This window comes from Gnatocerus cornutus, chromosome 5 (assembly GCF_029298725.1).
Source record: "Gnatocerus cornutus isolate USDA-ARS CGAHR chromosome 5, icGnaCorn1.1, whole genome shotgun sequence".
Classification (NCBI taxonomy): Eukaryota; Metazoa; Arthropoda; class Insecta; order Coleoptera; family Tenebrionidae; genus Gnatocerus; species Gnatocerus cornutus.
In genome coordinates this window covers 14578875-14599236 of record NC_142237.1, presented here as the reverse complement: position 1 = coordinate 14599236, position 20362 = coordinate 14578875, and the positions used below count along the sequence as shown (strand labels likewise).

Below are 20362 nucleotides of genomic sequence, written 5' to 3'. Positions count from 1 at the left end.
CTTCAGGATGCAAAGATCTGAACAATGCAAAAGATGCGAATAGTTTTTTTTTCATTAGGAAATCTGAATTATTAATGATAGAAAGAGAATTAGAGGATCTAAAGGAGGGATCTGATCAAGATAAATATTTAAAAAACAGGAGAATAAACAATTTTTAAGATATTTGAAAAAAAAATCAATCTAGTAAAATCTACAGCTTAAGCAAACAAAAAAATCGTAAAATCCAAGAGAATTATATTTATACTTTGAAGCATTTAAAGATTCCATATTACTTGAGCATATTTTGGGATAATATGCCGCATAAATATATTTTCGTAATTTTTATTAGATATTTTTTTCCGATCTTACAAAACTTTTGAATACTAGAAATTCGAAACCGAATAGATAGAAACTGGAAAAAAGTTTTTACCACGAGAGGTCCGGTCTGTCAGAAGTTTAGTCAGTTCGCTGTTACAAAACAGAATATTCTTACCTGCAAGTAAATCACTGTTGATCATGAGGAATCGCTTAATTAAAAATGAAATCACAGACTCGATTTGTTAGTAAACTTTACCAAAATATTATTCTCTAACAGCAAATGGTAAACAACTACAGTATAAAATCAAAATTACATTTCGAGTATTATAAAAACAACTATCAACTCTAATGTATAATACAAAGTTAAAATTTGAAACAATCAAAAAAGAATTTTTGGAGATTTTTTTGTATCACAGAACGGATGTGTATCAAAATAGTCGTAGTCAAAGGTTATTGGTCCCTGTTAATGTCCGTCGTGTCCTTGTCACGTCCAAAATCTTCACAAGAACTGCTATTAGCCTTCAAATTCAAAGAAAGTAACAAAATGTATACTTACTTTACAACTTTTCTTCCAGACGCTGACGTTTTCTATTATGATCGTGTTTTTCTTCCGCTTTTAAGACCTTGATGCGTATCCCGCAGACTTCAGCGCCGTGCAAGGTCTAGAAGTACAAAAATAAAGAAAAAAAAATCGCGATGATTCAAAAGAACCTTGATGGCATTCTCTGCAGATTCTTTACTAGCGTACTTAGCAAAACCGCAGTTTCTATTGTTCAGGATGTAGACATCTATTAAATTACCGAATCGTGAGAATACATCTTTTAAGACTGTGTTAGGAAGTGGAGTCGGCGTGCAGACAATAAAACACCTGAAGAAAATGAATCATAAATTGTTATGATATGATTCACAAGTACCTTGAAGCAGTAGGTTTGTCTAAAGACACAAGAGGCTGAGGGTCTGGTAATTTCACGCTGCAGTTAATTTCACTGTCTTTTGAAGAGGAAATAAGACTCAATCTAGATTGCAAAACGTCTGAAAAACAGTTCATTATAGTTCCGTGGGTGCGTTTTTTGCGTGTATATTACCTGAAGAAATTCCAGCGACTTGTATTAAATTCGAAGCTTGCGCGATGGTCTCCGCAATATGAAACAAATCGGCTTGTTTCTGCCGATCCGACGATGATGTCCTAATGTTATCAAAATCCTGAAAACCGTCATGATCGGGTTTAACAATGATCCGATTTCCAGGTGGATATTCAAACCCGTGCAACTTATCTTTCGCGTACGCTGCCGATTGTGAACTATTATAAACAATCGAAGCGATTCCTCGATTAGGTGTCGGATGACCTTCCAGACTCAAATGACAATAATCCAAGCCAGGAACAATATCAAACAACTTCCATAACTGATCCTGATTCACTTGTGGGCTTACTATCGCTACAAGTTTCGTATATCCAGTTGAATTAACAATATCAGGGATAGGTAACGAGGGGGCGATTTTATTCATGGAACTTGAAGGAGTGATGCTTTTTTCGTCATTTCTCACATTGGGCTTCCGTGGTTCTGCGAAGACAGCTCTGTATTTTTTGTCGCAACGTTCGAAAGCTGCCGCAGCGTGGGAGAATCTGTAATACAATGTTAAACAACGCAGTTTTGGTAATTGCAAGAAGTTACTTGAAGTATTTAACGTAAGCGAATCCTTTGCTTTCGCGAGTTTCTTTGTCTCGCATTATTGTGGCGTAATCGACGTCTCCGAAGGTTCTAAAGTAGTCGTGCAATTCGGAATCGGTCATTGTTTTGGGAACTACTACAAATAATCTGAGAATTTTTTCCTCTTCATTAGATTCTTTTTTTGAGCCCTGATCCCGACTGAAAGAAAAAAGTTACAAGAAAATGTTTTATTAGTGTAGAGGGAAATACCTGGCGGCTATCATGACTCGTATGCTGCGATTTAAATTTCCTATGCATTTTCCGTTCATAGATTCTAAGGCTCGGGCTGCTTCTGAGGTTTTTGAGTATTTAATGTACGTAACTCCTGCAATAAATGTAATTATTTAGATATTTTTGTACAATTATGGGGTTGAAGCATAATCGCTCTATTTCATTCTCAAACTAGCTGGTTATACCATTGATACAAAGATACGAAATTGATTACCATAAAGCGCTCCTAAAAAGGCTCCAGAAATTGCAGTTAATAACTGGCGATATTAAAACAGGAACTGGAGTGTGAATTTTAACTCACGCGATTTTGAATAATGAGTGATTTCTAGCATGCAAATTTGAAACATGGAAACGCCCGAAAAACGAGAAAACCATACATATTTGGTATATTATTATTCATTTTACCTATTACATAATAAAAAAAAGGTTAAAAACGTGCTAATATTAATTTTCAATTATAGCAGTGAAAGTAGTAGGTAATTTATATCCACTTATTATTAATTATCCTGCAATATTATACAAATTACCCAGCTGAAAATAGCTCAAGTCACTTACGGGCGCCAGTCTCTACAATTACGAAAATTTTAATATACAAAATTTGGCCCAAGAACAAAAAAAATTGGCCCTAAGGTTTAAATCTCTACTAAAACTTCACCTAATTTACCTTTATTTTCCCCAGTCTGCCTGTCTTTGACCAACCAAATTTCTTCTATATGGCCAAACTCCTGGAAAGCCTTCCGGAAGTCCTCTTCAGAAAGTATTTTACTACCAATTATGAACAATCTTGAATTTGGGGGATCATCAAGGTTAGCAACCATTGAAGATCGTCTCTCGTACTTGTCGACCATCTTCTACAAATGTTGTCTTTTGTCTTTATTATCAGTGTTAAACATAATTGCTTCTACAGGATCGTGAGATTGTATTTAACCTGATTTTCGCAGACAAAAACAACGGTGGACATACTGCACATAACTGTCAACATCTGTCAATGTGTGATGTAGATAAGAAGTTTCCTGTAATTTCTGTGGTAGTGACCTCTATAGAGAGTCTTGAAAGTAACAAAATGTGAAATGTTGGTTGTATAACACTAAAACTTAAATTTTGAAATATTTTATACACAATTTAACCGTTAGAGTAATTAATATCTAAATTATCAAACTGATGTGATTACTGATGACGTTGCTTTTTTTTGTGCAATTATTTACTTCTGAAGTTGAGTGTTTTGATTTAGTTTTGGGAGATGAAGGTACTTGATTAACAAAAATGATAACAGTATAGACGTCAGAATTGTTCATAAATCATAAATTGAATGCAAACTCTTCAATCTAAAACATGCATATAAAGACCATTAGGAAATTAACCAGAAAATATCATTAAAATAACAATTAATGTACATATTTGCAAAGTGTATTAATTATTGTATTAGATAAATTAACAGATAGTGACAAATTATCGTATGACTATGACAACATCTAAAATGACTACAGTTTTCAATTATCATAATGTGATAATTATAACGAGGATTTAATTTACTCAATTTACCAAAAATTAACACTAAACAAGTGTCAAATTAATTTAACGTAAAATGGTGAAACATGAGATCATGTAGTGTTAGTTTCGTTGCAATTTTACGTAAATCAAAAGTATACATTGTCTAAATCTGGCATTTTCCCATCTTTTTAAACATTTTTTACAGTAAAGTCCTTGCCTGAGAATTCTCAACGATTTCATAGATCATTTATCAAACTTCTCTAGAGCTTCATATTGAGAGTTTACGAGCAGACTCAATAACATGCGTCTTTCTAACTTTTGCAAAAAGGCATCAATTCTGAGATCGGATATTTGTCTTGTAAATGACGATTTGTGAATAAATATTGCTGTTGAAAGACTTTTATTTAATTGTGTGCAATAAAATGCTTATTGTGCAATAAGCGTTAACTTGTTTATTGAAAATCAATAAATCAGATAAATTCTAGAAACTCAGGAATATATTTCCGTGCTTTATAACAATGTCAAAATTTAAAATTGTTAATAGATAAATTAGAAAAAAAAATACCAAAAAATTCTGTCGACTATTTAATAGTCGAAGCAGGACGCAGATCACAATTTTATTTATTTTCGTTTAAACCCACCAAGTTCTATACCGTTTTAACTTTTGATTAAAGTTTTAATTTTAAATTTGAGGAGCTTTGAAATCATTTTCGGAAGAAGGAACAGCTCCTACCTTCCTCAAGTTGTTAAAATTAAACGGAATATAGGGAGACTACCAACTGTCTCAGAGCTGTATATTTTTTACGATCCAACGCGAAACCATGAAAATTTCCGAAACAATCCACTTTTCAGATGCTTTATCTGGAATTTGCTGGCATTTTACATTCCTTTATGTTGCCGACTTTGCTCGTTCCTCTCGATAAAAATAAAAACATCTAAAGAGGGGTGTAATAAGACGCAATTATAGTTTTAATTAAGAGGGATAATATCTAAATTTGTAATTTTTGTGCCATTTTATCACCCCGTATGTATCCACTAAGGAAAAACTTTAATCTGAGAAGTCATGGTGTCAAATTGACATCCGCTTGTTAAAGTTGACGGTGGGTTTCTATTGAAGTTATTAATACAATAACAACCTACAGGATGTACTATACTGAGTAGCACAATGCCGACGAAGCATAATAAACTCCTAATCTCCCACTGCCACTGCCATGATTTGTGTCCACTGACAATTTCCATTGTATTAATTTTAAATATTCAAAGTACGCACCTGAAGACATGTTTTCGCAATGTTCGCGGTGCTTCTGTGTTGGAGACGGCGCATTAGCAACTAACGATAACGAAAGTTGTTCGTTCGAAAGTTGTTAGCGGTGAGCAATGTTTGGAATCAAAATACAGGTTACAAACACGTGGTGTGGTGTGGTGGTATGTCAGTGGAGGTGTCTTCAAATTTTTATTAATTGTTAATTAACACATAAAAATGGGGAAAATAAAAAATAATACAGAAAACGAAGGGGCCGAGTCCTCGGACAATTCCGAAATTAAAATGAAGAAAGAACTCGGGTTAATGGATGGTGTCGCTATTATAGTGGGTGTTATAATTGGTTCAGGGATTTTTGTATCACCAAAAGGGGTGTTAAGATCTTCGGGTTCAATTGGACAAGCTTTAATTGTCTGGGTTTTGTCGGGAACTTTGTCTATGATTGGTGCGTTATGTTATGCAGAACTGGGTAAGTTCCACATGTTGATAGCTACCGCGAATGTTACATCATTCTTTTTCGTGTATCTATACATGTGTCCTAGACTAGTTTAAGTGCACATATTTGCTCCACTTTACACTTTGTAATAAAATTACTTCATGTTACATTTACTGGAAATAAATAAATACATAAAGATTCACTGATACGATTACAAATTACGGTTTTGCCGCGGTTTGTGATCTACTTCGATTCGCTGCAATAACGAAGTATTTTTATGAACACTTGTCGACATCATTGCTCAATATAATAATTTGCATTAATTATTAGAATAAAAAAAAAAGAATTATTGTGTCTGTAAAATTTGATTTATAAAATAAAATTGTAAAATTAAAATAATTTAAACATATTGAACAGACATGTGAGTCCCTTGTCGGCAAAAGTTCGTTAAGCTCAGAGCCGGGAAGTAAAAACCTAAAAACATACAGAGTGATCCTGAAAACTGGATCAGCAACTAAATCCGCATTGAATGTGCAGTTTTTTTCAATGGGTTTGTGCCGGGTGTTCCAAGAACAAAGAATCATTCAGCACTTCATTTCATTTTTTTCTGGCTGTACGATATTCACGATAAATTCTTTTTATCTCCCCTTGATCTCGAGGACATTTTTTCTTTTACGGTTCGTTAATATTCCAAATTCACGCCCTACAAATTTGGGGTACTTAATAAAAATAAAATTACTATAATTGTCGTTATATTTATAGATTGATCGAGGGCGTGAAATTTGATTTGATCCAAAGAGCGAGGAAAAAATTAAATACAATTGTCGACAAAGCAGTTTGTGAAGTGGGAGCAATTTTTTTGTGCTTCCTGAATGTCTCGATTAAATAAAATAATACAAAATGCAATAAATGATGCAATGATTGAAACGTGCGATTTTTATTTAGCTGTGTAAGATGTAATTTTGCTTAAGATGATTGCAGAACCTAAGCTTTATTTATTTAGTTGTATGATGCAATAGAAATGAGTTTTTCAATATATGCACCACCATTTTCTTATCTGTTCCCCCGACACATTTATTGGCTTGGATTATTTAAATCAGACTCTTTATTGGATTTTACATCCTGTAAATCAAAAAGATCAGTTTTCGCAATTATTTTTCTTACTACATTCATACAAATTATGTATTAACGACTTCCTGTAAAAATAGGAAAAGCTTCAGAAATTCAGCCCTCTTGCAACTTTTACTATAATATTTACTCAATAATTTATTGATAACCCATATTTTCGGTTGAAACCTGACGTCAAATTCATTGAATAGGTATTACTGATAAAGTGATAACCTGATAACGAATTAACATATTTTTGTTGTAACTTTATTTTGGCTCAATATTTGCAACGAAGCTCATTATTCCAATATTATAATAAATTTGTTGAAAGTTTGTCCAAAAAAAAAATTATTTCTGTTTTCTACTTCTACATAGTAAATAAATAGTAACATCTCCAAGATTTCGAAATTTGTTAAAAAAAAAGAAAAGGATATTTTAAATAAACTTTTGTAAATTGGCACAGTAGTAAATCAGTGTGTTAAAGATAAGTGTGTCAATTAAAAAATTCTGAGCTTTTTAAAATTAATACTTTAAATTTACAGCTAGATCTTTTGACCAAAGTAATAACAAGAATCTATTACATAATATCAATATCTTTGAGTTTGTAAAGGCTCAGTAGAAGGTTCTGTGTATTTTTATGCGATTATATCTAGATAAAATGGCATTTCCAGGTAATTTTGGGCTTGCAAATATTGATATTTAATTCCCTGCTCAAACTTGAAAGTTTCTTACGTAATATCCAAAGCCTTTGATGTCATTAAAAAATGAACAAGTTTTTTACTTGATTACCATCTAGATTTTAAAGCAATTAAAGAAAATTTCGATGGACACTTCAGATGTTCTAATTTTGTGTCGATTTAAATACAATACGGTCAAATTATTATCAGTCTGTGAATGGTCTGTTAGTAGTCTATTTGCGCACTTTTATCTAGGTGAACTTTTTTAAATTGACGTACTACTTTTATAGTAATTTAATGCTAAATTTATCAATAAACTGGAGTACAATTATTATTTTTTATAATTTATTTCTATACCTATATAGATATTAATTTTTTATTCTTTTATATATTAAATTTCGCAAACATGATAAACACATACCTATCATTGTAAATGAAGACGTCTATTTAGAATTTAAAATGACACAGACACTTTGCATACGTATTACAATATTCTTCTAAAGGTCCTGCATTTTAAATTTGTGTATAAATATTATCGATGATATATGTATAATATTAAATATGCAGGATTATTCAGCAGTGGTAATGTGCCAAACTGACCCAAAAGCACCGTAGACATCAAAATTCTTTTATATTATGTATTTCTTGGAATATGATTGCTTTTATAGTTCAGCCACGTTCGTCTGAGCCACCATAAAATCATAAACATTTGCGGGCGACCGCAACGGGACAGCTCGTGGTATTTTCAGATTTACGATGACGACCAGACAGCTGGCCTGTTTGGGGATGATTCTTATACTGCAGGGTGCTTTGTTAAATAAAGATCAGGTAGATATTTTAAATATTTGCAGATTGGGTTGTAATAAAAATTCTGTATTACTCAAATGAAAATTTAATCCTCCACCTCGCTTTCGCTATCATCACTTTCATCGTTTACATGTACAATAATTTCAGGAAATTGTGCTTCTGACAGATAACTATTTTCTATATTAACAACATGGTTGCATTACCTTGAATAAATTTGGAGCAGTTGAGTAAAAAAACTCCAAAGAGTTGGCTTTAAGCTTCTAACATGATGCGGTAGCTTAGTTCCTTTATTATAGAAACCTAAAATCGTTTGTTTTTTATCTAATGGGGATTATTTTTCTCTGTCTTAAAGAAAAAGTAAAGAGTAATAAATAACGTTATTTAACTCATTTTTGACAAAAATTTGAGATTGACTCTTATGCTCATAAGGTACCGAGATGTTCAGGTACATTCATAAACCCAAAGAAGATAATTAGGGATCGTTAAATGTCATTTAAAAAAATATTAGGGAGTGAAAGTTAAATCAGTGGTGGAAATGCTCGTTACATTCAAATTACTTCGGGGTGCTACCCCCCACTAAACTTTTACATTTTCGTATCTTTGCGTTACAACTTTACTTAGTTCGTTGATTTGTTCTTGAACCGATCAGAGTTTAGTTTTTCTTGAACACAGCTATCTTGACTAACTTTAAATACAAAATGTGGCGTCCATGGGGTGAAGTCAGTGTTTCTGCAAATATGCAGAATAATGAAATTGACGAAAATTTACCAGGTTAGTACTGTTAAAAATGTTAAATTCAAGTTATACTAATTTTACTTTTTGTTTCACTACAGAACGTGCGTCCACTAATAAGCGTTATTGCCTAAATTGCAAAGTAATGCTTCGCAATTTCCACCAAAAGTTAATAGAAAAGGAATGTCCCACTCCCTTAAAGGTTGTAGCCGAAATGACGGGTACTCCATATTCGACTCTTAAAAGGATTATTGGAACTCCAGAAGAAGAGCTGTCCAGGAGGCTGGCTCAGAAGAGAAACTCCGTTGTCGCTTCGTTAGACGAACCAACGAAAGACCAACTGAGAGCAATTGTTTACAGTTTCTACAAAAAAAAACAAGTGCCTACGTTAGATGAAATCTTGCGAAAGGTCCAACAAGAAGACTGTTATCCTGCTATGAAGAAGGAGACACTTAGGAAGTGTTTAAAACTCATTGGTTTTAAACATAAAATCATCAACAAAAGGACAGCAATTATGGAGTCTCCAAGGCTTGTACCATGGCGAACGGAATTTATTTCAAAAATCCGGAAATATCGTGAGGAAGGTCGGAATATCGTTTATTTAGACGAAACGTGGTTCGACACTCACGATGTTTTAAAAAAAGGATGGGTTGACGATTCCAGAAGTTGTTGTCTGGATACACCGGTTGCGAGGGGAAAGCGAATAATAATCTTACACGCAGGAGGAAGTGACGGATGGGTACCTAACTGCTTACTACTTTCGGCAAAAAATATTCAAAACTGTTCTGCCGATTATCATCAAGATATGGAGCATGGGATGTTCGAAGAGTGGTTTGAAAACAAACTTTTAGCCAACATTCCGCTCAATTCCGTCATTGTGATGGATAATGCGTCCTACCACTCGAAGCAGGACAAGAAAATTCCCACAAAAAGTTCCAGAAAAGCCGAGATTTTGGATTTTTTGCGGGAAAATAATCTGGAAATACCTGTAAAGAACACAAAGAAAATCCTGCTGCAAATAATCGCAGATAGCTCAAGCATCGACAAGAGTAAGCAGTATAATGTAGATCTTATTGCCAAGGATCGTGGTCATGACGTTTTGCGATTACCGCCTTATTATTGCGTTCTAAATCCCATAGAGCTAATATGGAGTCAGCTTAAACATGGTGTACGTAAAGGGAATGCAACACCCAGTTTAGGTGCAAGTGTTGTGGACCTCATTAGGGCCAAATGTAAAACAATAGATAGTTTACTTTGGAAAAGTTGCGTCAACCATGTTGTTAATATAGAAAATAGTTATCTGTCAGAAGCACAATTTCCTGAAATTATTGTACATGTAAACGATGAAAGTGATGATAGCGAAAGCGAGGTGGAGGATTAAATTTTCATTTGAGTAATACAGAATTTTTATTACAACCCAATCTGCAAATATTTAAAATATCTACCTGATCTTTATTTAACAAAGCACCCTGCAATATAAGAATCATCCCCAAACAGGCCAGCTGTCTGGTCGTCATCGTAAATCTGAAAATACCACGAGCTGTCCCGTTGCGGTCGCCCGCAAATGTTTATGATTTTATGGTGGCTCAGACGAACGTGGCTGAACTATACAAAACAAAACATTATTCTTCGTGAATTGATAGCTGAATGGAATGCTCGATATCTTATTTTTCATTACAACATCGCGCGTCGTTTAATTCAACATGAATTGTATGACTCAGATTTGAGATTTAAAATCTACACTTTGTCGGTGCTTTTTCTGCATTTTTTCACTATTAAAATGATTTGTAACCAAAATAACAATTCAATAAAACCATTACTGAAGTGTTTATTGAACATCATGAAAGTGCATGAAGGCTGTTTATGTAATATTAAATTCAAAACAAATCAGACAATGGATTGATAAAAACAGTGACGACAACACACTTGAAGATTATAAAATTAAATTCACTTATAGTAATCGTTTTTTAAATCTAATCAGCACATAATTATAGTATTATTCCGAACGAGTTAAATCTGATTTTAAATCACTCAAACTTATCTCGAATTCACGTAGAAATAGTCACCTAGACCTTACATTATAGCAGTTATAATAAAAGAACAATTTGTATGTAATTGGAATTTAAGAACAGATCTAACATTCATGTATGCAAACATCAACTGGATTAATAAAAAATGAGCTGAAAATTGTACTCATTATACCAACATTTATAATTTCTTGTAGGAACGATGATCCCAAAGTCTGGGGGCGACTACGCTTACATCAGCGAAGCCTTCGGCCCCTTACCCGCTTTCTTATACCTCTGGGTGGCCCTTTTCATCCTGACCCCAACAGGAAACGCGATTACTGCCATAACCTTCGCCCAATACATCCTCCAACCATTCTGGGGCTCTTGTGCCCCCCCGTATGAAGCTGTGAGGTTACTAGCAGCAGCCGCGGTCTGCCTGCTTACCCTTATAAACTGTTATAATGTGAAATGGGTGACGCGAGTTCAAGATATCTTCACCACTACAAAAATGCTGGCGCTTTTTATAATAGTGATAGCTGGACTGTACTATTTGGGCACTGGCCACGTTGAACACTTCCAAAACCCTATGGAAGGTACCGACTGGAGGCCTGGATACATCGCTCTGTCGTTCTATTCAGGGTTGTTTTCGTACTCGGGGTGGAATTATTTGAATTATGTCACAGAAGAATTGAAAGATCCCTACAGGTAATCGGAACAAGGTGGGCGCAGGAGGACTAAACTTAAATCTTACAGGAATCTCCCAAGGGCTATCTGCATCTCCGTGCCTGTAGTGACTATTATTTATGTCATAACCAACGTGGCTTACTTCGTGGTACTCAGCAAAGATGATATTCTAAGTTCAGAAGCCGTTGCTGTGACATTCGGCGATAAAATGCTGGGTGCCTTTTCATTTTTGATGCCGTTGTCGGTAGCATGCTCAACTTTCGGTTCTTTAAACGGTGCTATCTTTGCCTCGTCCCGACTTTTTTTCGTCGGAGCTCGTGCAGGACACTTACCACGAGCGATTGCCTTAATAGATGTTAAGAGGTTGACTCCAGTGCCTTCGTTAATTTTTATGGTAAGTTGACATGTCCTCCAACATCTTTGATCTCAAGTTTACTTTTAGGCCATCATCACATTGGCACTCGTAATGATTGAGGATGTGTACGTTCTTATTAACTACGTTTCGTTCGTGGAGGCTTTATTCATCACGATTAGTGTAAGTGGATTATTGTACATGCGATGGAGGCGTCCAGATTTGAAGCGACCAATTAAAATGAGTATTAGTCTCCCTATTATATTTTTGTTGATTTGTAGTTTTCTTGTAACATTCCCTTGTTATGTTAGTCCGGTTGAAGTAGGAGTAGGTTTAGGTTTCATTTTTTGTGGAATTCCTGTTTATTTAGTGACAATTGCTTGGAAGGACAAGCCGAGGTGGTTGAGTTGGGTATTTAACGAGTTCAATAATTCCTGTGCTAAATTATTCATGTGTGTCTCTCAGGAAGACGAAAAAGTGAACTGAGTCGCTGTAGATTTTTGTAGATATTATTTACCTACAACTATTGTATTATATTGTTCCATTTTTTCCAGTTACCTATTACTTTTCTAGAATTATAATATTTATTTGATTTATTATAAAGACTATTTAGGTAAGCGAGTTTTTTTTATTTGGTTTGTGCTGACACTGCCGGTGATTTGTATAATTTTTAATTTTAAATAATTTAATTTTTATTTTGTTACATTCATTTGTATTCTGAAATTTTAAGAACGTTAAAATTTTCTAAAATTATTTATAAATTGTTTGCTACAAAATAAACATGAACTTGACCTGATTTAATAATTCTGTGCACCGAAATTGTTGCTTCACACTACGATAAAAACTTCTTATCACATTTTCAAGTACAAGTCCGCAGAACTCATTTCCTCTTTAAGTTTTTACGAGTTGCGTCAGGTGCTAGTGGGTTTTTCAGACATTAACTAAATTGTTTTAAAACGTTCCGAATTTCTTTACTTTGTGGAAAATTTGATTTGTTTGTTGAACAACACCATAAATCAATTATTTCGATGACAGGTTGGTGTAAAACCTCTAGTTCCTTGAAGGTTTAATAAAAAAAATCAAAAATTTTTCACATTTATGTATTTTTAAAGTTAGATTAAAAAATTTACACTGATTTTACACAAAAAATCTTAGCAGTGTTATCATCAGAGGTGGTCAAAATAAAAGTCCCACAATTAGACACACACAAACTCAAAATGCTTGCTTTATGTCCTGTTAAACGTTCAGTTACTCCTCCAGTTCTAATATCACACACGTAAACTATTCCATCTGTTGATCCAATAAAACCCATTCCATTTGGTCCCATCTTAAGGGTTGTTATGCCATAGTCCAGTTTGATTTGGTGTCTGATCATTTTTGCGTGTAAATCCCACACACAAACAGTTCCACTGAGAGATCCAGTGAGTAAAAGATTTAATTCATTGGTAAATAAATGCGTTTCTATCTCAGTTTCGCCATGAAGCAATAAAGTTCCTATCAACTTCCCATCAGATACTTTTATTAAATTAGAAGATGGAGCTACAGAACATAGAGTGCCATCAGAGTTGATTTCTAGAGATGTTGTTGTTGGTTGAAGTGAATTAAGAAATTGCCACTTAGTTGTAGCTTGTTTAATATCCCATAATTTCACTTGACCGTCTTCGTAACTTGTGAGGATGTCTTTGCCATCAGGTAAGACTTTTCCAGAGGGACAATTTGAGCCATGGGATGGAAGGACTTTACATTTTCCTTGAGGAATCTGCCAGATGAACACATCTCCAGAGTGACTTCCAGATATTAGTACATTTGTTAAAGAATGCCAAGTCAACCATTCCATGTCTTCTCCTTCATAACACCAAACTAACTTGAAATTTATGACATCCCAGACTTGGATCATGCCTGACATGTCTCCAGTAGCCAGTAACTGACCATCATAATTAAAACAAACAGAAGTTATTGAATCATTGTGGCCTGTACACTCAAATTTTGTCTCTCCACTGTTTGTTAGCCAAAGATATGCTGCGTCATCTTCACCTCCAGTGACCGCTAATTGACCGTCTTTGCTTAAATCTGCGGAAAAGACAGCCTTTGAGTGTTTTGCGAAGGTAAGTTTCGAAAGGTCTGGCAGGTCGGGTTCATCCGCTTCTTCAAAGTTGTCGTCAGCGATTGCTTGTTCCACTATTTCACTGGTAACGTCATCCAAATATATGACCTCGAGGTCTTCACAGTCCTCGGAGAACTCTTCATCCATTGTTCTACAAATTACAAGCCATTGAAGAGAAAAACGTTAAAATAAATAAAAAATCTTACCAGGCGTGTGCTACTCAGGACGAGGCGTGTTCTTGTTTACACTGACTGACAATTTTTGCACGTGTGTTTGACACTTGGATAAATTGAGGTTATGAAATCTGGGGTGTCACTGTCGTGACCTGTTTTACCGTCCGGTTGGAGACGGTGAAAAAATCCTGCGCCAATATTGGTTGATAAATTACCGAGTAACCAATCAAAGTGCGACAATTTTAAAGTTGTAGCGGGAATTATGTTTACAAATAATTTCTTGGTAATCCAGATCAAAGCCTTCTTCTAATAACCCACACCGGGCATCCTTTTTGTCACACTTGTCAATAAGACAATTTGTCACTAAAAATGGGGGTAGATTTTTACGGAGTCTTACAAGTGCCCCGGAACGCCACCGATTTGGAAATAAAAAAAGCGTGAGCATCACTTCGTTCTAAACTCATTAAACCAAAAAAGTTTTACAGTTATAGAGACTTGGCTCTTGAGTTCAATCCGGAAAAACTCAAAAAAGAGAACGCGCAACAAGTTTTCAAACTTATAGGTGAAGCGTACGATGTGCTTAGTGATCCTTTACGACGAGCGATTTTTGATCAATATGGGGAAGAGGGACTGAAGAGAGGTGTCCCAGGGCCTGATGAATTTATACAACCTTATCATTATCATGGCGATCCCATGCGAACCTACAGGTAATGCAAAGAATGCGTTTTTAATTTTCCAGATTTTTTTTAGAGATTTCTTTGGAACATTGTCTCCTTATCCAAATTTATTGGATTATTCGCACAAACCGTCGTACGAGACTTCAGAGAGATGTGGTAAAACATTTTGTCATAAACAGCCACCAATTGTACATCCGCTTTGTCTAACTCTGCATGAAATTTTCTTCGGGGGTATAAAAAAAATGAAGATACATCGTCTTGTTTATATAAATGATCAGAAAACGAAGACTGAAGTGAAAGAAAAAATCCTTACAGTTCCTATAAAACCGGGAATTTTGCCTGGTACGGAAATGATTTTTCCCGAAGAAGGAGATCAGAATCCCAATCTCGTTCCCGCGGATGTTATTTTTATAACTGAAGATCGCCCTCATGAGATTTTCTCGAGGCAAGGAAACGATCTTTTGATGGTGTACAATGTTACTTTGGAGGAGGCTTTGATGGGGACTACAGTGGCGGTGGCCACCATTGACCATCGGACGATCCGAGTGCCCATAACTGACGTAATCTTGTTAGTTTTTATTTTACCTTTTTTGAGCTGAAAGTCTAATAAAATACCTAATTTTTATAGCCCCGGATATGAAAAAATCGTTGAAAACGAAGGAATGCCAATTTGCGACGAGTATCCCAATCGTGGAAATCTGATTCTTACGTTTAACATTACATTTCCTATGTATTTGCCAAAAGCTTGCAAACAATTGTTTCGCAAAGGCTTTGAGTTGGCGAAAATTGGCGGAGGATTCACTCAGTTTGAGACAGTCAACAAGTTAGTTTTGGCTGATAAAATTTTACGCGTCGATCTCAATGAGCAGCTGCCACCTAATTAAGGATTATAATTTTTTGGGTTTGTCATAAAATCTAATCTTTTTGCTTCGACAATAAAGAATGGAATAAAACACTTTTCTTTAAGTTGTAAATATTTAATTAGTAATCATGCTAAAAATGAAAATAAATCATACGATTTTTAAGACATAAAACTAAAAGTATTTAAGACAAAGAATGCAACAGTACAGCCTTTAAATAACTTACTAAAAATATCTACAGAGTAATTTCCACAAAATAAATAAATTCACTTAATTTGAAGTATTTATTATAAAACAGAACTTAGAAAAGCTGTGCAAAAACTATTTCATCAACCTGCTATCGATTTTTGAGTATGTTCACAAGATATCTCAATTCATTATGATAGTCATCAAATTTATGATTCAAACTATCCTCTAACATGGCTTGTACTTGTACGGAATTTGCCGGTCCTTCTTGTTGATTAAGTAATGTGCTAAAAAACATATTCCATAAGTCCAGTCTTGCATATCTTGGCAACCTGTTGGAAATGGACCAATGCATGTCTTTTTTCTGCAACTGAATATACTTTTCAAACAACAAAACATGTGCAGTTGCAGCGACACAAAATAGATCTGTATGATAATTCCATGGTCGGTTATCTAACATCTCACAACAGACAAAATTTTCTGTGGTAACTCTTCTGGTGAAACTTGTACCAGGTGGGTATAAAGACATATCTATACTGCAGCCAAAATCAATCAGCTGCAAGCCTATAATGTCATTTGGTAAAAGCTGAACTAAGAAATTGTCAGGTTTGACGTCAGCGTGAATGATTTGTACTTCATGCATTGCTTGTACAACTTTTAACATTTCCAAACAAAAATGAATACATAGAGATTCTTTCATTGATCGACCTGACTTTTGTTTAACGAGATTTGCGACGTCTAGCAATGATCCACATGGCATGAATTCGGAGATCAGCACGGAAGCCTGATCACCTATAATACAAAAAAAAAGAAAAATCACCTTCACTCTGGCGCATAACAGTAAGAAACTTACTAAAATATCCGATTGTGACGTCCATAAATCGCTCCCTCAGCGGATGGTTGGTCAGTCTAGCTCGGAGTTCTCTACAGATATAGAATTCCCATCGGTTTGCGGGTCTTTGATATTTCACAGCGACAGTGTTTCCTGTCCTAACTTCAACACCTCTGAATACTGTTCCATATGTTCCTTTCCCCAATTGTTTTTCAATTATATATCTATCTGACCCTATACCTATAGATTCTTTCCGGACCGTGGGCTTAAGAATGTTACCAATACAGCAATAGCCTTCAGTGTGTGGTCCTGGAAAATTCACTCTTTGAAGCAAATTTTCAATAACGCTCTGTTTGAAAGGATCAGATGGCACAAAAGTAAGAGGCATAGCTTTTGTGGGTGCTGGAGGTGTTGTACTCATTGCAGATGCAACAGTGGATGTTCTTGGCAATGGTACTGGACTATGTTGATTGAAATCCATCAAATGTCCTAAGCTTGAACGTAACGCTGCGTTTACCATAAGATTCTGAGCCAAGTAGCTATTGTGTTCTTCAGAAATTGTCGCCATGTTAGTTTGTTTCATCTGACTACCAAAAAGGGAAGATTTTGTTGTACCACTGCTTGAGCTTGAACTAAAGTAAACAATTTTATTATAAACGAGTTGAACATTTTCAAACATACCCATAGCTCTTTGTCTCTTCAAGAATTGTTGAAAGCACTTTGTTTTTATCATCCTGATTTTTTGTATCGGTAAACAATTGCTTAGGAGTGATGTTCACTGAATCCTGAATTGACCTGGCAGTCATTAATTCTTTGTTTTGAGGAGTGCTCACTTGCATAGCATTTAGATTAAAATTAAACATCTGGGTATTACACGTGAGATTCCCAAAGTTTCCAGGTTGCATTATATCTTCATATGAAGAGCTATCGTCGTCATAGATCGGTAGTCTCTTTGCGCTATCCACGGGAGCCGCTGCCGCTATGTCCATTCCTCCTCGAGATCCAGTTTCAGCGAGTTCTTCAGCATTCAAGTCTTTAAACGGGGTTTTCATTGCACTACCTAAATAAATAACTTAAATTTAACAAGGATCTACTAAAATACCATTTGTACTTTATTGGGACTGCAATACAAGTATCTAAAACTAACTCAAAGTTTCCATGGCGTACCTTTAGGTCCCATGTGCTCTTCTAAAGCAGTCTGTTCATAGATCGAAAATTTGGGTGCACTGGCTTTTTGTATCACATTAACGGAGGTATTGGGTGACTCACTTTTGAACGAATCATCCCAAAAGTTGTAATTTATATTTTGGATTCCTCCGACTGCAGAGTTTCGTTCTGCGGTCAGTTTCGGTGGCGTATTTTCTAGTGCGTGTTGTTCTGTCTTAAAGATTGTCGATGTTGAGAAACTGGATTTTCTTTGTTCATTTTGTTGAAAACTGTTTTGATACAACATTTGTTCGGGATTAGGTTCATCCTAAAACAGAATCAGTTATTTAACAAATGATCAGGATCTTTGTCAATCAACTCAATAATTTTTATTAAATGCGTGGTATAACTGCTTACCTTTATCTTCGAGAAAGAAACGCTGGCATTTGCGACGAACGACTGAACAGGATTTTCTCGACTTATATCCATTACAGGTTTTTTATCACAACAGTATCGACGCGAACGCAACTCCTCCAAACTATATTCTACACCTGTTTCAAAATATACTTTGTCTTTGGGGTATACTGGAATCATTCTATCATCTTTTGGTTCAGGGATTGTAAGATTCACAATCCAGTTGGAATAATTTTCTAGAGTGGAAGAAACAAAATGACTCAGCTTGAAACCATTACTGGTATCGTCACTGTCTTCGTGAACTAAAACAAAATATTCAATTATCAAAACAATGTCGGTTTAATTATCACCAGTGAAACTCGGTGTGGATTTCGCCCCTGCTTGTTTCTTCTTAACTGGTAGAGTTGTCCAGGGTCCAGGTTTTAGTGTGTTTTCTTTTCGGACTTCCTGCCGTTTCGCGGCTGTGACGATGCTGTTTGGACCTGCTTCTGCACCATGCACTTCGTCACCTTTGTCTTCGTAAACTGCGACCGAAATGTTAGACCGACCCATAACTGGCGCCCCTAAAATTAAAAAAAACACATTATGTAATTCCAGGCGAATTAACGCAGGCTTTATTATGTAAATGTGCTGCCAAATTTGTATAAAAACAAGACAAAACCAATACTCCTTTTTAGATACAAAAATTATCTTTGGCGCTCACATTATTATGTAACGCGATGAGGACTGGAAAATGAGTTTTTTCACACAACGCTGTAATAAGCAATTAACCACAAATTAAGGTTTTCCTGGTTTTAAAGCATTGGATAATTTAAAAAAAACACCCGTAAATGTGAAGAATTTGGATTTTTTGTTTGTTACTGAACTGATTAAATGGACCAGCATTTGAAAGTTAAAATAAGCACTCACCAACTCCTCCAACATGAGAAAAGTCTGCATTTCTAACACTAAACACTTGTCCAGACTTGTATGTTTGAAGTGAAGTTAGGGCTTGGCGTTTTTCTGATAATTCCCTTTCATTTGGTCCATATATTATCTAAAACACATGTTCACAAATTGAGCGGTTATAGACTACATTTAAGCTTACATGATGTCCTGCAGCCATAACAAGATTTTCATGGGCAATTTGTAGTTCTTCATATGGTTGAGCCAATTCTCGTTTCCCGCATTCAAAAACGCGATGTGCATTTTGAAAATCACCTCCTGCTTCATAGTAGTATGCCCAAGCCTTGTACATATCACTACAACTTCTGCACAGACCTTGTGCATACATCATACGATAAAGTTCTATAGGATTATGTTGGTGATCAATCTACAAGATAAGAAGTAGATTTTATTGATTTCTTGAGGTGTACTCACGTATTTAATGAATAGTTTACAAAGTCGTCTATCTTCCCTGTACCGATTATCATGTTCAAATAAACTTAAGCAGTGTTCCAGAAGTGATATTAAATTCCCTTCATGTCCTTGCTTGGGGAAACTCTGTTCAACCCATGAGATATAATTATACCAGTTTTCTAGAGGATCATCCCCGGTATATGCATGAATTAATTTCTCAAACTCGCTAATAATTAATAAGATTTAGTCATAACCTTAACATTGTACCGTTTTACCCCTTCTGTTGCAGTAGCTCTCTTTGATGCTCCATGTCACCTTGTGCTTGCAGGGCTACTCCTAACTGTACCACATTTCGGCCCCCTCGAAGTGGCTGAATATTCTCTTTACTAAGATCAAACTCCATTCGTTTGACGTTTCTTGGGCTAGAAATATAAATGTGTGTACCTAGCTTGCAACTGTCAAAATTGCACCAATATTTGGCAGGGAACGAAACAGCAATGAACGGTACTTTCTTGTTTACAGTTGAAATCACTTCAAACACGAATTATCTTTAATTATTGGCATTAGGCTATGAATTAAATACTGTAAAAATTACTGTTTAAACATAATATACACGACAATCAGTACATCGTAACGACTTTTCGTTTTGAATACCAACTGTGACAAGAAAATTGTCCTGGAAATGACAGATCACACTAGGGAACAGGGGTACCAATTGGAAAAATCACAAAAAAATACTGCTTTGGGGTTGATTGTAGGCGCGACGACCACACGAACGAAGAAATTGAATATATTTTAATAATTATAAGACAAATTCAAGTTTGGACATATGCAGGAAA

The 20362-nt window shown here is 35.2% G+C and overlaps 5 protein-coding genes across 5 annotated transcripts; 2 read left to right on the top strand and 3 right to left on the bottom strand.

Moving 5' to 3' along the window:
- Positions 1 to 531: 531 nt before the first annotated feature.
- LOC148174939 (RNA-binding protein 45) lies at positions 532 to 3247 on the bottom strand. The gene is made up of 8 exons (XM_088035825.1): positions 2902 to 3247; positions 2217 to 2331; positions 1971 to 2165; positions 1383 to 1921; positions 1212 to 1329; positions 1009 to 1165; positions 854 to 959; positions 532 to 794 (listed from the first exon to the last, which is right to left on the bottom strand). Exons 1-7 carry the CDS (start codon positions 3083 to 3085, stop codon positions 855 to 857), a joined length of 1413 nt encoding a protein of 470 aa, XP_087891951.1. The 5' UTR covers positions 3086 to 3247; the 3' UTR covers positions 532 to 794; position 854.
- A 1652-nt stretch (positions 3248 to 4899) lies between these two features.
- On the top strand, positions 4900 to 12411 carry mnd (L-type amino acid transporter minidiscs). The gene is made up of 4 exons (XM_088035814.1): positions 4900 to 5458; positions 10973 to 11462; positions 11511 to 11835; positions 11884 to 12411. Exons 1-4 carry the CDS (start codon positions 5209 to 5211, stop codon positions 12277 to 12279), a joined length of 1461 nt encoding a protein of 486 aa, XP_087891940.1. The 5' UTR covers positions 4900 to 5208; the 3' UTR covers positions 12280 to 12411.
- A 466-nt stretch (positions 12412 to 12877) lies between these two features.
- Positions 12878 to 14201, bottom strand: LOC148174937 (angio-associated migratory cell protein). Its single transcript, XM_088037362.1, has 2 exons — positions 14104 to 14201; positions 12878 to 14048 (listed from the first exon to the last, which is right to left on the bottom strand). Exon 2 carries the CDS (start codon positions 14042 to 14044, stop codon positions 12920 to 12922), a length of 1125 nt encoding a protein of 374 aa, XP_087893488.1. The 5' UTR covers positions 14045 to 14048; positions 14104 to 14201; the 3' UTR covers positions 12878 to 12919.
- Positions 14195 to 15631, top strand: LOC148174936 (dnaJ homolog subfamily B member 13-like). The gene is made up of 6 exons (XM_088036939.1): positions 14195 to 14217; positions 14303 to 14320; positions 14363 to 14445; positions 14513 to 14777; positions 14821 to 15315; positions 15376 to 15631. Exons 1-6 carry the CDS (start codon positions 14195 to 14197, stop codon positions 15629 to 15631), a joined length of 1140 nt encoding a protein of 379 aa, XP_087893065.1.
- A 91-nt stretch (positions 15632 to 15722) lies between these two features.
- LOC148174935 (mitotic checkpoint serine/threonine-protein kinase BUB1-like) lies at positions 15723 to 20223 on the bottom strand. Its single transcript, XM_088035536.1, has 10 exons — positions 19799 to 20223; positions 19545 to 19749; positions 19273 to 19497; positions 19095 to 19221; positions 18536 to 18748; positions 18189 to 18487; positions 17793 to 18099; positions 17307 to 17685; positions 16647 to 17257; positions 15723 to 16585 (listed from the first exon to the last, which is right to left on the bottom strand). Exons 1-10 carry the CDS (start codon positions 19924 to 19926, stop codon positions 15945 to 15947), a joined length of 3135 nt encoding a protein of 1044 aa, XP_087891662.1. The 5' UTR covers positions 19927 to 20223; the 3' UTR covers positions 15723 to 15944.
- Positions 20224 to 20362: the final 139 nt, after the last annotated feature.

What these genes read in the sequence shown, in the direction of transcription:
- LOC148174939 (XM_088035825.1), bottom strand. Translation starts at nt 3,085, where the DNA reads ATGGTCGACAAGTACGAGAGACGATCTTCAATGGTTGCTAACCTTGAT. An exon ending in GCAGACTGGGGAAAATAAAG is followed by an intron (nt 2,332 to 2,901) that starts GTAAATTAGGTG and finishes CATTTATTGCAG; the next exon opens with GAGTTACGTACATTAAATAC. An exon ending in GCTTACGTTAAATACTTCAA is followed by an intron (nt 1,922 to 1,970) that starts GTAACTTCTTGC and finishes ATTGTATTACAG; the next exon opens with ATTCTCCCACGCTGCGGCAG.
- mnd (XM_088035814.1), top strand. Translation starts at nt 5,209, where the DNA reads ATGGGGAAAATAAAAAATAATACAGAAAACGAAGGGGCCGAGTCCTCG. An exon ending in GTTATGTTATGCAGAACTGG is followed by an intron (nt 5,459 to 10,972) that starts GTAAGTTCCACA and finishes AATTTCTTGTAG; the next exon opens with GAACGATGATCCCAAAGTCT. An exon ending in GAATTGAAAGATCCCTACAG is followed by an intron (nt 11,463 to 11,510) that starts GTAATCGGAACA and finishes TAAATCTTACAG; the next exon opens with GAATCTCCCAAGGGCTATCT.
- LOC148174937 (XM_088037362.1), bottom strand. Translation starts at nt 14,044, where the DNA reads ATGGATGAAGAGTTCTCCGAGGACTGTGAAGACCTCGAGGTCATATAT.
- LOC148174936 (XM_088036939.1), top strand. Translation starts at nt 14,195, where the DNA reads ATGAAATCTGGGGTGTCACTGTC. An exon ending in ATTTGTCACTAAAAATGGGG is followed by an intron (nt 14,446 to 14,512) that starts GTAGATTTTTAC and finishes AAAAAGCGTGAG; the next exon opens with CATCACTTCGTTCTAAACTC. An exon ending in CCCATAACTGACGTAATCTT is followed by an intron (nt 15,316 to 15,375) that starts GTTAGTTTTTAT and finishes TAATTTTTATAG; the next exon opens with CCCCGGATATGAAAAAATCG.
- LOC148174935 (XM_088035536.1), bottom strand. Translation starts at nt 19,926, where the DNA reads ATGGAGTTTGATCTTAGTAAAGAGAATATTCAGCCACTTCGAGGGGGC. An exon ending in TTCTCATGTTGGAGGAGTTG is followed by an intron (nt 18,749 to 19,094) that starts GTGAGTGCTTAT and finishes TTTTAATTTTAG; the next exon opens with GGGCGCCAGTTATGGGTCGG. An exon ending in CGTCACAATCGGATATTTTA is followed by an intron (nt 16,586 to 16,646) that starts GTAAGTTTCTTA and finishes TTTGTATTATAG; the next exon opens with GTGATCAGGCTTCCGTGCTG.